We start from the raw sequence: 18,095 nt of genomic DNA, 5'->3' as shown, positions 1-18,095 counted from the left end.
TATTATTATTAGTGGTATTGGTTAAGCACCCACTGTGTTCCAAATACTATGCTGAGCACTGGGGTAAATACAAGATAATCAGGTCAGACACAGTCCCCATTCCACAGGTGAAGCAGCACAGTGTAGTGGTTAGAGCATAGGCTTGGGCATTAGGTTCTAATTCTGACTCCACTTGTCTGCTGTGCAGCCACTTCACTTCTCTGTGCCTCAGTTACCTCATCTGTAAAGTGGGGATTAAGACTGTGAGCCCCATGTAGGACAGGGCTTGCATCCAACCAATTTGCTTGTATCCACCCCAGTGCTTAGTTCAGTGCTTGGCACATAGTAAGCGCTTAAAAATATCACAATTATTATTATTATTATTATTGTTATTACATGGGGCTCACAGTTTAAGTAGGAGGGAGAACAGACATTGAATCCCCATTTTACCAATAAGGTAGCTAAAACACAGAGTAGTTAAGTGACTTGCCCAAGGCCATACAGTAGGCAGTGCACTTAGTACAGTGCCTGGAACCAAGTGCTTCACAAATACCATAAAAAAGGGGCAGAGTCATGACTAGAACCCAAGTCCTCTGACTCCCAGGTCCGTGTTCTTTCCACTATTGGCCCCGCTGCTTCTCAGAGAATCCCAAGGATGCTTATTTGGCTAAAAGTTATCCAAAATGCTTAAAAAACAGCATTCCCTTTAGAAATATTTCTGTGCCTAAGCAAGCACAGGCAGCATGGCATTCCAACAGCCGAGGACTCCCATGACAATTTGCCCCTCTGTGACCATTCCAGGAGTTCCTTCTGCTTAATAATAATAATAGTATTTAAGTGCTTACTATGTGCCAAACACTGTTCTAAGCTCTGGGTTAGATACAAGGTAATCAGGTTGTCCCATTTGGGGCTCAGTCTTCATCCCCATTTTACAGATGAGGTGACTGAGGCACAGAGAAGTAAAGTGATTTGCCCAAAGTCACAGAGCTGACAAGTGGCGGAGCGGGGATTAGAATTTAGGTTTAGAATTTAGGATTAGGTTTTAGAGTGTTGTCATGTAGAAAGACATAAAATTAATGGGTCGAGTAGTCAGTCCTTAGACACCCTGCCTTGCCTCCTGGTTCAGTGTGTTTGTTTATTCCAGTACTGTGTCTAGCCCTGGATCAACTTCCCCATTCATATCTGACAGTCCACCACTCTCCCCACCATCAAAACCTTCCATAAATCACACCTCCGAAAGGCCTTCCCCTTCAGTTAGTGCAGATTGTCCCCTCTAGATTGCAAGCTTGTGGGCAGGAGTCATGTCTACCAACTCTGTTATATTGTACTTTCCCACAGTGCTTGGTATGGTGTTCTGCACATAGTAAGTGCTTATGAAATACCATTGATTGATTGATTGATTGGGATGCAGCATGACCTAGTGGAAGGAGCATGGGCCTGGGAGTCAGAGGATCTGGGTTCCGAATCCCGACTCTGTCACGAACCTGCTGTGTGACCTTGGGCAAGTCACTTAATGTATTTATTCATATTCTGCCTCCCCCTCTAAACTGTAAGCTCGTTATCGGCAAGGAACATGTACTCTACCAAGTGCTTAGTACAGTGCTCTGCACATAGTAAGTGCTCAATAAATACCATTGATTGACTGATTAATTTCACTGTGCCTCAGTTCCCTCCTCCATAAAAAAGGAGATTCGGTACTTGCTCTGCCTAGCAGCATGGCTCAGTGGAAAGAGCACAGGCCTGGGAGTCAGAGGACCTGGGTTCTAATCCCAGCTCTGCCACTTGTCTGCTGTGTGACCTTGGGAAAGCCACTTAACTTGACTGTGCCTCAGTCACCTCATCTGTAAAATGGGGATTGAGATTGTGAGCCCCAGGTGGGACAGGGACTTTGTCCAACTTGATTTGCTTGTATCTACCCCAGCTCTTAGTACAGTGCCTGGCACATAGTGCTTAACAAATACCATCATCATTATTATTTTTACTTCTTGGACTGTGAGCCAGCCCCATGACTGTCTTGTATGTGTCTACAAGTCCTTAGTACAGTGCTCTGCTCACAGTAAGTGCTCAGTAAGTATGATTCAATGACTGAATACCCCAGTGCTTAGCAGAGAACTTGGCTCAGAAAAAGCACTTAAGTACCACAATTATTATTATCATTACGACTGTTGGACCCCTATAGGCATCTGGAGTCCCAGGTGCCCAAGGCCAGATTGGTGGTTGATGCGGAGGAAGAGCTCTTCCCAGTAGCTGTGCATACTTGTGAGTCATCCATTCCCCTGAATGCTTATAATTAAAACCATTGTGGCTCTCAGACCATCTAATGTAAGCATCAGCAATAATGAGCTGCTTCTGCCTCACTTAACCTCAAATCAACTTATCAGTGGAGAATCTGCATGAAGACAGGTAAGTGTTTAACAGCCTAGAAGATGATTCCCAGGCAGAGAAGGGGCAGCTGGTGCCTTCCTAGCCTACGGGAGTCTGGAGTTTGGGAATGGGCCCGTTCTGAGCCGACAGTGCTTCAACGATCCAGCTGGGTGTCAGACTGGGGAACCGGTGGCGGTGGAGGTTACATCAATTTGCTGTTATTTATCTCTATGAAATTATAGTCAGTGGATTAGCTGAGCATATGGGCCAACGCTACGAAGCGTGCATTACGATAATTGCCAAAAGATCTGCCAACTTGCTGTTTGGGTCTGTCAGGCTCTCCGCTAGGGAGGTCAGAAGGCTTACAGCATGACACGGTGGAATATTTCCCCTTTTCTTTTTCCACGGGTGAGGTAGTTCTGTCTACCTCATCTCCGGGAGCCAGAACAGGTAGGGCAGAACCTATGGAATTTATAGTAATGATGGTATTTATTAAGCATATACTGCATGCCAAACATTGTGCTAAGCGCTGGGGTAGATAAAAGACAATCAGATTAAACACAGTCCTTGCCCCATCTGGGGCTCAAAGTCTGAGGGATCTCACCCCCCTTTTACAGATGAGGACACTGAGGCCTGGGGTAGATAAAAGACAATCAGATTAAACACAGTCCTTGCCCCATCTGGGGCTCAAAGTCTGAGGGATCTCACCCCCCTTTTACAGATGAGGACACTGAGGCCTAGAAAGGTTAAGGGCCTTGTCCAAGCCCACCCAGCAGACTAGTCCTATTCCTAGCAGTCCTAGTAGTTGGATCTGGGGCCTAGAACATAGCCTCCACTAATGGAGAAATCCAGCAAAAGGTATTACATATTTTGGAAGCTTGTTAAACTAATTTTCTCATGACTTTAAAAGAAAACAATTGTGATTTCGCACTCCTGAACAGAGATGACAAATGAAAACCCCACTTTCCATATAGAAATTGCATTACAACAACATATATATATATATGCATTCTAATGCAATACATATACAGTATTCAGCTGTGTCTTGTATAATTTCACTTTTTTTTTTGAGGATTCAAACTGGTGAAATTGTTTGGCAGTGGTGACTCAAGGTAAAGCAGTGAGGCCTAATGGAGAGAGAGGATGAGCCTAGAAATTGGAGGATTTGGGTTCTAATCCTGGCTCCTCCATTTGCCTCCATTTTGGGCAAGTCACTTAACTTCTGTGACTCAGTTCCTCATCTGTAAAATGGGGATTACTTACCGCTTTTCCCTTCCCCTTCGACAGTGAGCTCCACGTGGGACGACGTCTGTGTCTGGTCTCATAGTGTATCTACTCCAGCACTTAATGCAGTGCTTGGCATATAGTAAATGCTTAACAAATATCATGATTATATTATGATGTGTCAGGCACTGTACTACGTGCTGGGGTCGATACGAATTAATCCGGCTGGACCCAGTCCCTGTCCTGCAAGGAGCTCATAATCTAAGCAAGAGGGAGAACTGGTTTTAAATCCTCATTTTTGCAGTTGAGGAAGCAAAGGCACAGACCAGAAAACATGAAAATCCCCACAGCTAGTCATTTTAGAACTTGTAATATTCCTCTCCTTTAGGGAAGAATAACCTATGGCTGCCTTCTCCCACTGCCTCTTCTGACACTAACAGATGCCTCCTTGCCAGGGGCAGAAACAATTCTGCTGCCTCAGGGGACCCACAAGCTTCCTGTAGTGGACACCATAGAGGGGCAGCTTGGGAAGGAATCAAGGAAATGAGATCACCTCCTAGGCCATCTCTTACCCTTCCAGTGTCACCACCCCCAGTCCAGTCCTGTACCGGCTGTCAGGGCTGTGAGCGGCGGGCAGGGCTACAGTCAGGAGGAGGAGGCGGGGGCACCTGAAGCCATTAAGTTGACCCATTTCAAAGCAAATGTATTGGGGCTGGGCTGGGCCAGAAAAGTGGGAGTAAGCACGAGGGGATCCCGGGATGGGGAAGAAGTCTCTCCTGGCACAGCAAATTCCCTCTTTTCCTAAAATCATCAAGACATCCCAGACATAGTTTGTGAGGTGTTTTTCACATTGCAGGACTGCATAAGAACAAACATTTTGATTACATGATAAGAGTGTTATGGGGCTTCAATAGAAGTGTTTAGCTGAAAGGCGTCACTCAACGTTTCCAGGTTTAACGCTATTTGTAATAGGACTAGTTTAAGAAGGTGAATAGTTTACAGCTTTGTTTTGATCCTGGGTGAGAACGATTGCATTTTGTGGTACATGGCTCAGAACCTGTTTAGAAATCTCCATCTTCTGTAGTTCACACTTTAGAAGCAGCCAAGGCATGGAACTATGTAACTGGACTTCTTTTTTAATCTTTGTTAAGATGAGTTAGGATATTAGAGTGTAGTGTCCCAATTTGACTACTGCATCAGCTTTATAGTAGATCTCCCTGGTTCCAGTCTCTCCCATCTCTGGTCCGTATGTCACTGTGCTGCCCAGATCCTTTTTCAGAAGTATCATTCTGGACTTGTCTGTCCTTGAAAAACCTTGAAGAATTGTCCATTCCCCTCCACATCAAGCAGAAACTCCTCACCATCAACTTTAAAGCACTCACTCAGCACTGTAGTCCCTTCTTATATTCTCTCTTCTCTCACTGCAACTGGCTTTGTTACTCTCAAGCCATCCTACTCACTGTGCCTTCATTCTCCACCATCCCATTACCAACTTCTTGCACATGCCCTCCTTCCTGCCTGGAACTCCCCCCTCCCAAATTCCTGATATTTCTTGTGAAATCTCATTTCTTCCATATTATCCTCGTGCCCCCCAAACTCTTCCTTCCTTCAGCACTTCCTTGTAATCTAAGCAATTGGGTAATCACAACTCGGGATGGTCTCTCTCTCAGTCATTGCACCCAAGAGATGAGACCTTTTTCTCCAAAGGGCATTTAATTTGCCCAGTAGGTTGACATCTAAACTCTTAGCTCTCTTCCAGAGGTTGTACCGTTAGCTTCCCCTCATCCTGCTCCCTGGTGATATTTCCATCTTCCAGAAGCCTCTGCAATCTCTGCCCAATGTCAGGGCATTGTGGAAATTACCCAGGTTGCTGCTTGGAGGTATAACTCAGAGAGGGCTGGGCCAGACTGGGGCAGTGGCTGGGACTTTGGGCGACGAGTGGACGTTGGTGCTACGAGAGGGAGTAAAGCAAATGCCCGACTGCTCGATGCCCTGACCGGCCATGGCCAAGCCTAACCGGGCTCAGCCCATCCAGGTTTCTCAGCCCTCTGAAGAGGAAGGAAGCAGCCGCGTAGACAGTGTTAGGGGAACCTGGGAGGGGGCTTCATCAATCAGTCAACCTATCTCCAACTCTCTAGTGTGTCTTCCCCCTCACCATGGTCCCCTAGTCATTCTTGTTTTGCCATGGTTTTTTTGACCACCACAACTCTCTCCTTCTCCCATTATCTCCCATCTTGTCCAATTGCCTCTCTCATCACCATGGTTTCTTCAGTGCCACTGTGACTCCTACCCCTAATTCTGTCCCATCCCTCTAGACTGTGAGCCCGTTGGGTGGGATTGTCTCTAATTGATGCCGAATTGTACTCTCCAAGCGCTTAGTACAGTGCTCTGCACATCATAAGTGCTCAATAAATATGATTGAATGAATGAAATGAATGAACTCCAAGAGCTTTTTGAGTTAATTTCTTGAACTCTAGTACTTCCTCCTCTATGTCATTTATTTTTGTGTCCATCTCCCCCTCTAGACTGTAAATTCCTTGAAGGCAGGGATCATGCCTACTAATTTTCTTGTACCACACATTTCTTACTCTTATAATAGTGTTAAGGTACACTTTCATGATATTCAATCCATCAATCAGTCAGTGGTATTCATTGAGGGTTTTTTTATTGAGGTATTTATTGAAGGCTTACTGTGAGCAGAGCACTATTCTAAGCCCTTGAGAGAGGAAAATACAACAGTTAGACACATTCCCTGTACACAAGGAGCTTACAGTCTAGAGGAGGAGACTGGCATTAAAATAAATTTGTTGTATTGTACTCTCCCAAGTGCTTAGTATAGTGCTCTGCATATAGTAAGTGCTTGATAAATATGATTGATTGAATGAATGAATATATAAGTAGCGTGAGGTGAACATCAAGGGTTTATAAGGTACAGATCCAAGTGCATAGGTGACTCAGAAGGGAGAGAGAAGAGGAGAAATGAGGGCTTAGTTGGGGAATGGCAAGCAATTAGTGCAGTGCATTGCACACAGTAGATGCTCAGTAATTATGACCGATTGATGAATTGCCTGAGAGCTTGACTTTTCACTTGTGAACCATCAGTTTTTCATCATTATTTTGCAGAATCGGGCACTGGACAAGTGGAAAGTGTGGTAGATAACTTGTTGGGAGAGAGGAAACAGATTTGTGAAATTCTAAAAATGAGTTTTAAAGTGAAAGCCTGTTTCACTTAACAACTCAGGACCTTTTAGAAACAAACTTTGGGAAGCAAATTTGGGAAACATAAGTGACAGGAAAAGAATGTCTACAGTTGTGAGCTTGTGTTTAAATACAGATGCTATCAGAGCGTATTTCATTGTGCCTTCTTTCTCTTTTCTCCCACCCCTCTCATTCTAGTGGGATCTTGTATGTGATTCAGCCTGGAAGGTTCATATCGCTAAATTCTCCTTGCTGGTTGGACTAATTTTTGGCTATCTGGTAACAGGATGTATTGCTGACTGGTAAGTCCTAAACTTCTTTCTTCTGAAAACATTATAAACCTTGTTATATCTTTTCTAGCTAAAGAAAACCTGGAAGCTGTTTTTAAATATTATGTGCCTATTTCTGTTATCTGAAACTTTACATAGCACATATGGTCTCTGCTCCCAGTGGGGGTCGGTGGTATGAGGTCGATGTGGGGTTGGGTAGAGTTGTTGACTTGTTGAAAGGCTGAGCTGAGGGTGTGAATTTATGTATCGAGTGGAAAGGGGATTGGGAAGGGCATTAAAATGGGACATGATGGGTCGCTAAGGGTAGAGAGATCAGTTTTGTGGCAAGAGGTTGGGTAGGAAAGAAGACAGGTAAAGAGGTTGTGGTCTGTGAGTGGTAATTCAGAGATAGTATGATGGCTAGCCAAGACGAGATCCAACATGTATCCAAATTGGTGAGTGGGTGCTATGGACTGGAATTGGAGTCTAGTAGAGTTGAGGAGTGGGAGGAAATAGGCCGATGTGGGTGGGAGCAGGGACTCATCAGGAATACCCACATGGATGTTGAGGTCAATCAGTCAGTCAACCAGTGGTATTTATTGATTTGGAAAGTTTACAAAAGCAGAACTGTGTTTGCCACAAGTTGGTTAGTCTGTTCGGAAGCTTTGAAAGATCTGTTTGGCGGCCAATAGGTCAGTGGCCACTGAGACCCAGAGCACTGTTAGACTCCCGAAGTGAAGCGAGAAAGACTTTTAGGCTCTGTTTTAAATAATCACCTGGTGAACCGGAGTGGCCACTGCATGATGGGGTTCAAAGACTCATGGGGTTGAGAAACCTTCACCTCCCTCAGCCCCACAGCTTGGCTCAGTGGAAAGAGCCCGGGCTTGGGAGTCAGAGGTCATGGGTTTGAATCAAGGCTCTGCCACTTGTCAGCTGTGTGATTGTGGGCAAGTCACTTAACTTCTCTGTGCCTCAGTTACCTCATCTGTAAAATGGGGATGAAGACTGTGACCCTCACGTGGGATAACCTGATGACCCTGTATCTACCCCAGCGCTTAGAACAGTGCTCTGCACATAGTACGCGCTTAACAAATACCAACATTATTATTATTATCTGTAATGTATTTATTTATATTAATGTCTGGCTCCCCATCTAGACTATAAGCCTTTCGTGGGCAGGGAACATGGCAATTCATTCCATTGTATTTATTGAATGCTTACTGTGTGCAGAACCCTGTACTAAGCATTTGGGAGAGTAGACTAGAATAATATGCAGACACATTCCCTGCTAGAGCGGAGACAGACGTTAATGTAAATAAATAAAGTACAGATGTGTACACAAGTGCGGTGGGGCTGGGACAGGGAATGAATATAGGGAGCAAGTCAGGGTGACGCAAGAGGGAGTAGAAGAAGAGGAAAGGAGGGCTTAGGGAAGGCCTCTTGAAGGAGAATGTGCCTTCAATAAGGCTTTGAAGCAGGGGAGAGTAATTGTTGGATTTATAGATTTACAGATCTACTGACTCTGCTATATTGCATTCTTCTAAATGCTTAGTATAGTAAACACTTAATAAATACAATCAATCCACATTTTAGAGGGACTTGAGGATCATTCACTAGAGTGGGTGAGTTATGTGGAGAGGCAGAAGCAAACCAGTTAGTTGGGCTGATATTTTGAGAAACTGGCTAGGTTCCCTTAGGATCTCTTTTGGGTGGCTTGCATTGTCTTCAGTTCCTTTGTCAGAAGAAGAAAAGCAGCCTAGGTTTTACTCCCTTCCTGCCCTACATTTTAAACAGAAAGGGCTACTTTTAAAAGGAAACCACATATCTCTACCGACTGCTCCGCTGCTGGGCTCTCTGATTTATAGCATTTTTAATTGCTTGGAAATTAGCCCCAAGTCTTAGCCCCCTGTGATGGTGATACTGTTACAATGTAATATATTCCCCCATTTCACTTTGGGTCTGTTTGTAGAGATCACATTGAGCATGTTTTTACTTTTATATTTTGGAGGAAGAAAGCATTTATTTTAGCCCCAAACCTCCTTAGACTTGTGCATGGATGATTATGTGCTTTTTTTGAGGAGTTCAATTCTCCCAGCTAGTTATGTTGAGCACTGGAAATGAATTTGACCCTTTGAGAAGATCTTTTTGTCTTTGCTGCGTTCATTATACTTGCACAAATGAGTCTGAGTCAATTGGTCAATCAATGGTATATTTTGAGTGCTTACTGGGTGCAGAGCACTGTACTAAATTCTTGGAATTTACATTCTTCTTACATCAGAGCATATAGACGTGATCTCTGCCCACAAGAAGCTTTCACTCTAGAAAGATATTAAAATAAATCCAAGATGGATATGTATGTAAGTGCAGTTGAGGGTGGGGTGAAAAATCAAAGTGCTTAAAGGAATACCCAACTGCATAGGCCACATGGAAATGAGGGGAAATAGGGGAAATGAGAGCTTTAATGTCCCTTCCAAAGGGCCTAACTTGTTCTCAATGTGTAACTCTAGGTCCTTGGAGAATTGGACTCATTAACTATCTTCAATTATTAATGTGGTATTAGTAACCCAGCCCTAAATTACAGTATTAAATTTATATAGTGCCTTGCCATGGAAAAAAAGCTCACAGTGCTGTATAATTTAAAACAAACAAACACACGAACAGCCAGCAAGCATAGCACAAAACCAGGGAGTAGGTTTGGGGCAAGATAGCCTTGTAGCAGGCTCAAATGGTAAATTAATGGGGAACAGAACCAGGGACAGATTCATTTTGGTATTCGTAGGGTCTGAGGGGCAGAAATGTATAATCCTGCTCAAATGGGATTTGTTTATTCACAGGGGCCCCCAAGTCATGGGACCTTTGGCTCCCCTTGATCTTGCCCATGGTGGGTTTCCTGCCCACACTTCTAGATTCACCGATCCCTCCCAGCGGCAAGGCTGTGTTCAATCCAGCATATCGAACATGAGGAAGGTTTGAGGAGGGGGGTGAATGGGAGAAGGTGGGAAGAGCACGTAATGTAGATTCGTCTCGGAAACCAGAAAAGCTAATAAGTTTAACAACTTTTGGCCTCTAGTTCATCTTGCTGGCAGCCCTTCCTGGCTATCCCTTAAAAAAATACACTAATGACAAATGGTCACTGGGAGGTGATGATTCTGGAGCTCAAAAGTAGGCGAAAGGGCTCTTGGCCGATGCCGGATGTGTTTGCCAGCCAGATTCACCTGAAATGGGGTGAACCCAGAGGTCTGGACCCATGTGGACAAATGCACTGCCAGTTAATGCTGGTCTGGAAGAACACCATGAATACTGGGTTGATGCTAGGATTCCACCAGATTTGGTGTGTGTGGGGGGGTGAGGGGTGTGTGTGTGTGTGTGTGTGTGTGTGTAAGTGTAATTAAGGTTGCTCCTTGCTTGGGTTTAAGCTACTAGAGTTAGGAGGGAATGGATGCTTTTTCATTCAGGAACTCCCCTGTGTGGATTTGGCAGAGTTTTTGTGTTGACTTTAGGACACAGTCCGGAGGTCATTCGGACCAGGAGTCTGACAAAGGGTGAGCATGGGTACTTTTGGCAGGCTTTGATTGATTTTTTTTTTTTGATTTCCCACCATGGGTCTTAAGTTAGAGGCATGGGTCCAGAAATCTACCTCAATGAGTGCGCTTTTCCAAATGGAAAAATAAACTCTAACCAATTCCCCAACCCACTAAGAGCACCCTAAGCTTTGGAGTCGGGTTCCATCAACACGGACACAAATGGACAATGCTCTCTATTGTTTTCCTTCCCATCTGCAGGTTTGGTCGGCGTCCTGTGCTGTTGTTTTCCATCATATTCATTTTGGTCTTTGGTCTGACTGTGGCCCTCTCAGTGAACGTGACAATGTTCAGCACACTCAGGTTTTTCGAAGGATTTTGCCTGGCTGGGATAATCCTCACCTTGTATGCTTTGCGTAAGTATATTCACACTCAAACAGAACCAAGGGATATGATTCTTTTTAACAAGGGCCTATACCGGCCAGGTAGATTAATTTATTCTCAACACCGTTTTTGACCAGATTATACTTATGACCTGTATTTTAACGGTCAACTACATCTGGATATGATTTTTTTTTTCTGGGGGAAGCGGACAGAAAGTGCAGTAAACTGGAATTTATAAGACCGGAAAGATCAAAAAGCTTGAACTGGTTGGTGACTCTTTTTGGAAAGGTTTTTCTCATATCTCTCAAGTGCCTCTAGTCAAATCAGCGTTTTTGCAAACACCTTTGTTGGTTCTGTAAAATGGGAACATCAAAGGGAGGGCAGAGTTTGGTTTGGTTTCCTTTAGCTGGTTGATATTTGTCTACTGCTGAGTGACCTTCTCACAGTCTACTATGTGGTAACTGTGTTCAAAAGTCACCGATCCTGTGGGATGGTGAAACTCAACCTTCCTTTATTCAAATAGTTAATGTTTTCTTAGGAAAACATACAAACATTAGCCTATTGTTGGGTAGGGATTGCCTCTGTTGCCGAATTGCACTTTCCAATCGCTTAGTACAGTACTCTGCAAACAGTAAGTGCTCAATAAATACAATCGAATGAATAAATGAATGTTCATTGATTTTCTAGCAAGTCAGATTATGTTTTTACATAATAAAGTCACCACTGGGTCAGATCAGTCCAGTATTTTTTTCTCCAACTCTGGCAGCGGTTGCTTGAAAAAGCAGTGCGATTCCCTTCTTGCCATCTACCTTAATGGTTATGACATTCCATCTAACATCCCTGATGTTTCCCCTTTAACAAGACGTTATGGATCTTCCACCCCAGGCCTTTTTGAATGCACTAGTATTTTCAACCTGCACAATTCTCAATTTGTGAAAAGGAGTATCAGTTGATCACTAGCGCAATCAGAAATATGTCTAGTAACTCTTGTTAAGTTTCATACCCTTCCAAGTGCTTAGTACAGTGCTGTGTACACAGTAAGTGCTCAATAAGTTCCATTGGTTGATTGAGCACCTACTGCATGCAGAGCATTGTCCTAAGCACTTGGAAGAGTACCAAAGAGGTAGAAGAGACAATCTCTACCCTCAAGAAGCTTTTGCTCTAACTGGAGAGACAGATACAACTTTACAGATAAAAAGATTAGACTGAAGAGATAGGTATGTGGGTGAGTAAGTGCTTAAACAGTAGGACATGTAAGTTTAAACGTATACAAGTGAGAATGGGATCCAATGTTTAGAACAGTGCCTGGCACATAGTAAGAGCTTAACAAATACCATAATTATTTACCTAAGTGGAAAGCGGGCAAAACTGCTGAGGTGGCAGTTGGGAGGATGTGACCCAAGGAAAGGAAAAATTGTGTAGTTTGAATTTTTCTTCCCCAAGATGCTTACTTTGATTTGCTTCCAGTGAAGCTAAATTTCCACTTTTCTAGCTACTCACTCAGCTTACTGTCTTAACTGCCATTTATCACCTGTGTGGAATTTCACCACTAGAAGAGCTTAGTGTTATTTGCATTCTTAGAGATTTCACTGCTTACTGCAGTGCTTGGCATGTAGAAGCACCTAACAAAAATTATTATTATTATTATTGGACATTACGATTTCAATCCAACAGTCCTCTCTAACAATGAACAAGTACTTAGAAAGTGTTGTGCACCCTCCCCTTTTGAATTGCCTGTTGCTGAGAGACATACTTTTTTCTCTCCTATTTTTGTCATATTTGGACTATCAGTTTAAAAAAAAAAACCTAAGTGGGAAAATAGCACATATCATTGCATTTGGAGAGACCTGGAATTATGGGCTACTCACCCCTGAGTGTGGGTAATTTCATATTTCCCCTTGGAAACAGGAATAATAACCTGACCCTGACCTAACCTTCCCAGCCTATGGTGAGAATCATGAGTTGATAACCTATCCCTGTATTATTTGCAGAGCTGGTTTCCCTTTAAGGAATTCACAGTTCTTGTCCAAGGCGTGTATTTGTTTTTCGGTAAGAGAGAGTCGCTCAGCTGAATTTGGCACACCTAGGTAGTTGCTGTGGGCTATTTCCTCCAGGAGAGACATCAAATAGCTAGAAAGGGAATTTCACTAACCCCATCCTAGGCAAAATGTATGCCAATAAAATGTAAGTTTGTGAAACTCTATTAGATATGATAGTAAAATAGTTCTTTTGGTTTGTCAAAGTGCAAGGAATTTATAATTACTAGTAGACAGGTGATAACATTGACTGATTGACTGATTGACATAGAATTAAATGGCCCCCTTGGAAGCTATGGTGGATCGGTTCAGGCACCGTTAATATCACTCTGATCAGATTTCCAGTATTGTCTTTATTAAAGCTCCTTGACTAGAATACCCTTCTGGTTGAAGAGCCTGAAGCCCAAGAAGTCCTGCCTAGGCAGAAGTAGCAAAATATTTTGAAACCTTCCCGTGTTTGATCTGGTTAAGAGGGGCTTGAGTTCTAGGATTGTCTTGGAGTGTTAGATTGAGTGGAGTTCCCACTTAGAGAAGCACCATGGCCTAGTGGATAGAGCATGGGCCTGGGAGTCAGAAGGACCTGGGTTCTAGTCCTGGCTCCACCACTTGTCTGCTCTGTGACCTTGGACAAGTCACTTAACTTCTCTGTGCCTCATTTACCTCATCAGTGAAAAATGGGGATTAAGACTGTGAGCCCCATGTGGGAGAGGAACTGTGTCCAACCCAATTTTGTTTGTATCCACCCTAGCATGTAATACAGTGCCTGGCACATAGTAAGTGCTTAACAAATACTATTATTACGATGATTATTAAATGGATAAACTCCCCTTTCTGTTGACAGTGTACCACAAGTTTTGAATTATCACTTGGGATTTACTGCTTCTTTGTGAGAAATAATTGGATGTGTTGTTTGATAGGGTTTTTAGCTCTTATATTTTCTGATTATTGAGAATAAGAGACCTTAAGATGATTCCCAGATACCTCTAGTTTGCCCATAGTACAACTTAATGGAAGCATGGGCCCGGGAGAAAGAAGGTCCTGTGTTCTAATCATTGTGTAAAAACAATGGACAGGATCCACACTTTATCAGACAAGGGCTGGGCCCATTCTGTTCATTTTAGCCTTGCCAGGTAGCTGCTTGCCCAAGGATCCAGGCTTGGTAATCATTCATTCATTCATTCAATAGAATTTATTGAGCACTTACTATGTGCAGAGCACTGTACTAAGCACTTGGAATGTACAATTCGGCAACAGAGACAATCCCTGCCCATCAACGGGCTCACAGTCTAAACGCGGGAGACAGACCAAGACAAACCAAGACAAAACAAGTAGTCTGGCATGGTTTGAAAATGGCTGCATTAATGTTTTTATCTAAGTAGATGGGGAGAATAATTCTCTAGTGGGAATAACAATTGGAACGTGGTGCTTATCTTCAAGGCTGTTTTATTTGCTCCTGGGTTATTTTTAAGGGGAATTCAAAGTGAGTCCCTTTTCTTTTCATTTATGGCATTTATTAAGCATTGACTACGTGCTGTGTGCTGGGATAAATATAGGGTTATGACGCCAGGTCACCAGGCCTCACAAACTTATCCCCATTTTGTGTATGAGGAAACTGAGGCCCAGAGAGATTGTCACTTACTCAGGGTCCCAAAGCAGGTCACTAGTGGAGCTGGGGCTCAAACTTCTAACTCCCAGCCCATGCTTTTTCCACTAGGCCAGACTTTTAAAGGTGAAGCCCTTGTGAATTAGGACATGAAAATGGGTTTAATAGCACTTAATCCCAGACTCTTCCCCCAGGCCGAATGTTCTTGGTGAATGCACGAAAATATAAAAGATGGTTGTTTTCATGCTAAAAAGTCTTGTGGTATTATCTTTTTAGTTACTGGAGTAATTAAGAATGGCAGGATTGGGTCTTTCATTTGCTCTAGTTTTTGTCTTTGTGTTGAAAGAAAAGTGGAAAATCTTAACACAGTCTCACCAAGCTGCTTGACTTTAGAAGTAAAGGTCTGCTTGCACTGCTGTATTTGCAGTGGACATTTAGCCCATCTCAAAGGATAAAAAAGGTAGTTGTGAGCTCCTACTTGTGGGAATCTTTCTATTTTTTTCCCTTTCACTTAAAAATGACTTTACAATATCAAGTAGCACTGTTGTAATGCATCTCAAGCATGGAACACTGTGCATTAGATCAAGATAGCTACAGAAAATAATCGAGTGAATAGTTGCACTTTCAGGCATCAGTTTTTTTGATCATTTTCTTTCATTTGCAGTAATGTGTTTGTCAATCTCTGGAAGAGAGAGGTGTTGGAAAGATACATTTCTAGGAGTAACCCAAGTTCAATATGACCAAAACTCCTTTTTCCTATTCACCATGTCGACTATACACTTGGCTGTGAACCCCTTAAGCTCTTTGATACTCACCCCAGTCCCACAGCACTTAGGTACATCTCTTTATACTCTACTATTTCCCCCAACTGTAATGCATATTAATGTCTGTCTCTCCCTGTAGACTGTAAGCTCCTTGTGGACAGGGATCATGTCTACCACCTCTATTGTATTGTACTTTCCCAAGTACTTAGTGTGCTCTGTACACAGTAAGTGCTCAGTTAATACCATTGATTTATTGATCAATTTCTTTTCAATGAGCACTTTCTGCCCATTTTGCATCAAACAGAAACTCCTTACCGTCGGCTTTAAAGCAGTCTGTCACCTTGCCCACTCCTCCTTCATCTCACTACTCTTCTACAACCCAGCCCTCACAATTTGCTCCTCTAAAGCTAACCTTTTCACTGTACCTCGATCTTGCCTATCTCATCACTGACCTGTCACCCACGTCCTGCCTCTGGCTTGGATCACCCTCCCTTTTCATATCCGACAGACAATTACTCTCCCCACTTTCAAAGCCTTATTGAAGGCACATCTCCTCCAAGAGGTCTTCTCTGATTAAGCCCTCCTTTCCTCTTCTCCCACTTCCTTCTGCGCTGCCTTAACTTGTTCCCTTTATTCATCCCCCCTCCCAGCCGCACAGCACTTATGTACATATTATGTTCATAGCTGTAATTTTATTTGTTTATATTAATGTCTGTCTCCCCCTCTAGATGGAAGCTCACTGTGGACAGGGAATGTGTCTGTTATATTGTACTCGCCCAAACGCTTAGTTCAGTGCTCAATAAATACAATTGACTGACTGACCACTTGTAGAGCACTGTACTAAGCACTTGGGAGAGTATTGACAAAATAGAGTTGATGGACATGATCCCTGCCCACAAGGAGCTTATGATCTTGTGATCTTGAGTTTCAGTGGGGTGGTGGGTGAGTGTAGAGGTAGGTTATATGATCCTGAGAGTCCTCCTTCCAGCTTCGGCAGATCATCACAGTGGCCCTATCAATCAATCAGTGGTATTTATTGAGCACTTACTAAGAGCTCACCACTAAGTGCTACTAAGTATAATACAATAGAATTGGTAATCACGTTCCCGGCCCACGGGGAGCTAATCCTGGCTCTGCCACTTGTCTGCTCTGTGGCCTTGGGTAAGTCGCTTATCTTCTCTGTACCTCTGTTACCTCATCTGTAAAATGGGGATGAAGATTGTGAGCCCTATGTGGAACAGGGATGGTGTGTCCAACCCGATTGTCTTGTATCCACCCCAGCACTTAGTGCAGTGCTTACCACCTAGTAAGCACTTAAACACCATTATGAAGAAAAGGAGCTCTCTGTCTAGAAGAGACAGATATTAAAATAAATCATATGTAGATAAGTGCTGTGGGGCTGAGGGTGGGGTGAGTAGCAAACAAATGCAAGTGCAAGGGTGATGCAGAAGGGAGAGGAATAGGGTCAGTGAGGGCTTAGAGCAGTCATGTATTCAGATGAGCTGGATCGCTGAATTTTTATGGTATTCTTCTTTTGGAATCCAGGAGAGTCATTTATATGCTGGGAAATGACAGATTTCAGGCTAGGGAACTGAAATCTGTTGGACTATTTGCATTTGAATGTTTACAGAAACTGTGTGGTATTATGAATAGAAATTTCTAGAGATCATTATGAACCATTTTTCTTCTTGCTCTTGTTTTTGAGGAAGCTAAATTCATTTATTAACAATAATAATAATAATAATGATTGGGATATATATTAAGCAGTTACATTGTGTCCAACAGCACACTAAGCGCTGGGGTAGATACCAGGGTAGACACTCTTTATCCCACATGGGACCCACAGCCTAAAGGAGCAGGTTTTTAATTCCCATTTTACAGATGAGCAAACAGGCAGCTGCTTTTCCTCTTCCTCCAAATTGTAAGTTTCTCCAGGACAGGGATCACACTGGTTACTTCTATTGTGTGTCCCATTGTGTGGTATGGAGCACTCACCTGAGGTCAATGGAGCAGATGCAGAAGGTCCTTATAACTACTATTGATATGGCTCTGCTCCATCTGCCTCAATCACAATCCCAGGGGCAAGGAGGGACAGATGAAGGCAGTAGGACTCTGTCTCTTTTCAGTGAGGTACAAGCATTTCTGAGCAATTCTGAGCTGGCTGTGTGACCGTGTACATATGAAGGCTCCTTTGGTTCAGATGAAGCGAAAGGGTAAGGTGACTGGTTAAGATCTTCTGAAGTCCAGTGTGAAATGATCCTGCCCTTTTTTTTATGATATTTGTTAAGCGCTTACTATGTGTCAAGCACTGTTCTAAGCACCAGGATAGATACAACTTAATCAGCCTGGATTCAGTCCCTGTCCCACAAGGGGATCACAGTCTAAGTAGGAGGGAGAACAGGTATTGAATATAGGCACAGAGAAGTTAAGTGATTTGCCCAAGGTCACACAGTAGGCGGAATGGGAGTAGAACCCAGGTCTTCTGGCTCCCAGGCCACCAGACCACACTGCTTTTCTACCTCCACACTGCTTTACATCAGCTGGCTAACCTCTGCTTGGGTGTTTTTTCCTTCACCCTCCCATTAGGTGAGTGGCATAAGGAGCCACTGAGTTTCTTGGGAGTTGGAAAACGAGTTGGAACAGTCTAGTCTGTTTTGTGACCTCAGGAGGCTCCAGGAGAGAGAGGAATTATGGTCCATGAGCAAGCATATGTAGTTTTTTAAAAATGGTATTTGTTATGCCCTTATTATGTG

The 18,095-nt window shown here is 43.3% G+C and overlaps 1 protein-coding gene across 1 annotated transcript in view; it reads left to right on the top strand.

The window, feature by feature from the left end:
• The window catches only part of SLC22A23 (solute carrier family 22 member 23), a 134,202-nt gene that overhangs the window by 20,318 nt on the left and 95,789 nt on the right, over positions 1–18,095 (top strand). Inside the window, exons 3-4 of the mRNA XM_039910599.1 lie at positions 6,964–7,067; positions 10,817–10,971. Of these exons, the coding sequence (XP_039766533.1) occupies positions 6,964–7,067; positions 10,817–10,971 (259 nt within the window). The remainder of the gene's footprint in view (positions 1–6,963; positions 7,068–10,816; positions 10,972–18,095) is intronic.

This window comes from Ornithorhynchus anatinus, chromosome X3 (genome assembly GCF_004115215.2).
Source record: "Ornithorhynchus anatinus isolate Pmale09 chromosome X3, mOrnAna1.pri.v4, whole genome shotgun sequence".
Lineage (NCBI taxonomy): Eukaryota > Metazoa > Chordata > Mammalia > Monotremata > Ornithorhynchidae > Ornithorhynchus > Ornithorhynchus anatinus.
This window is presented reverse-complemented; position numbering and strand designations above follow the sequence as displayed.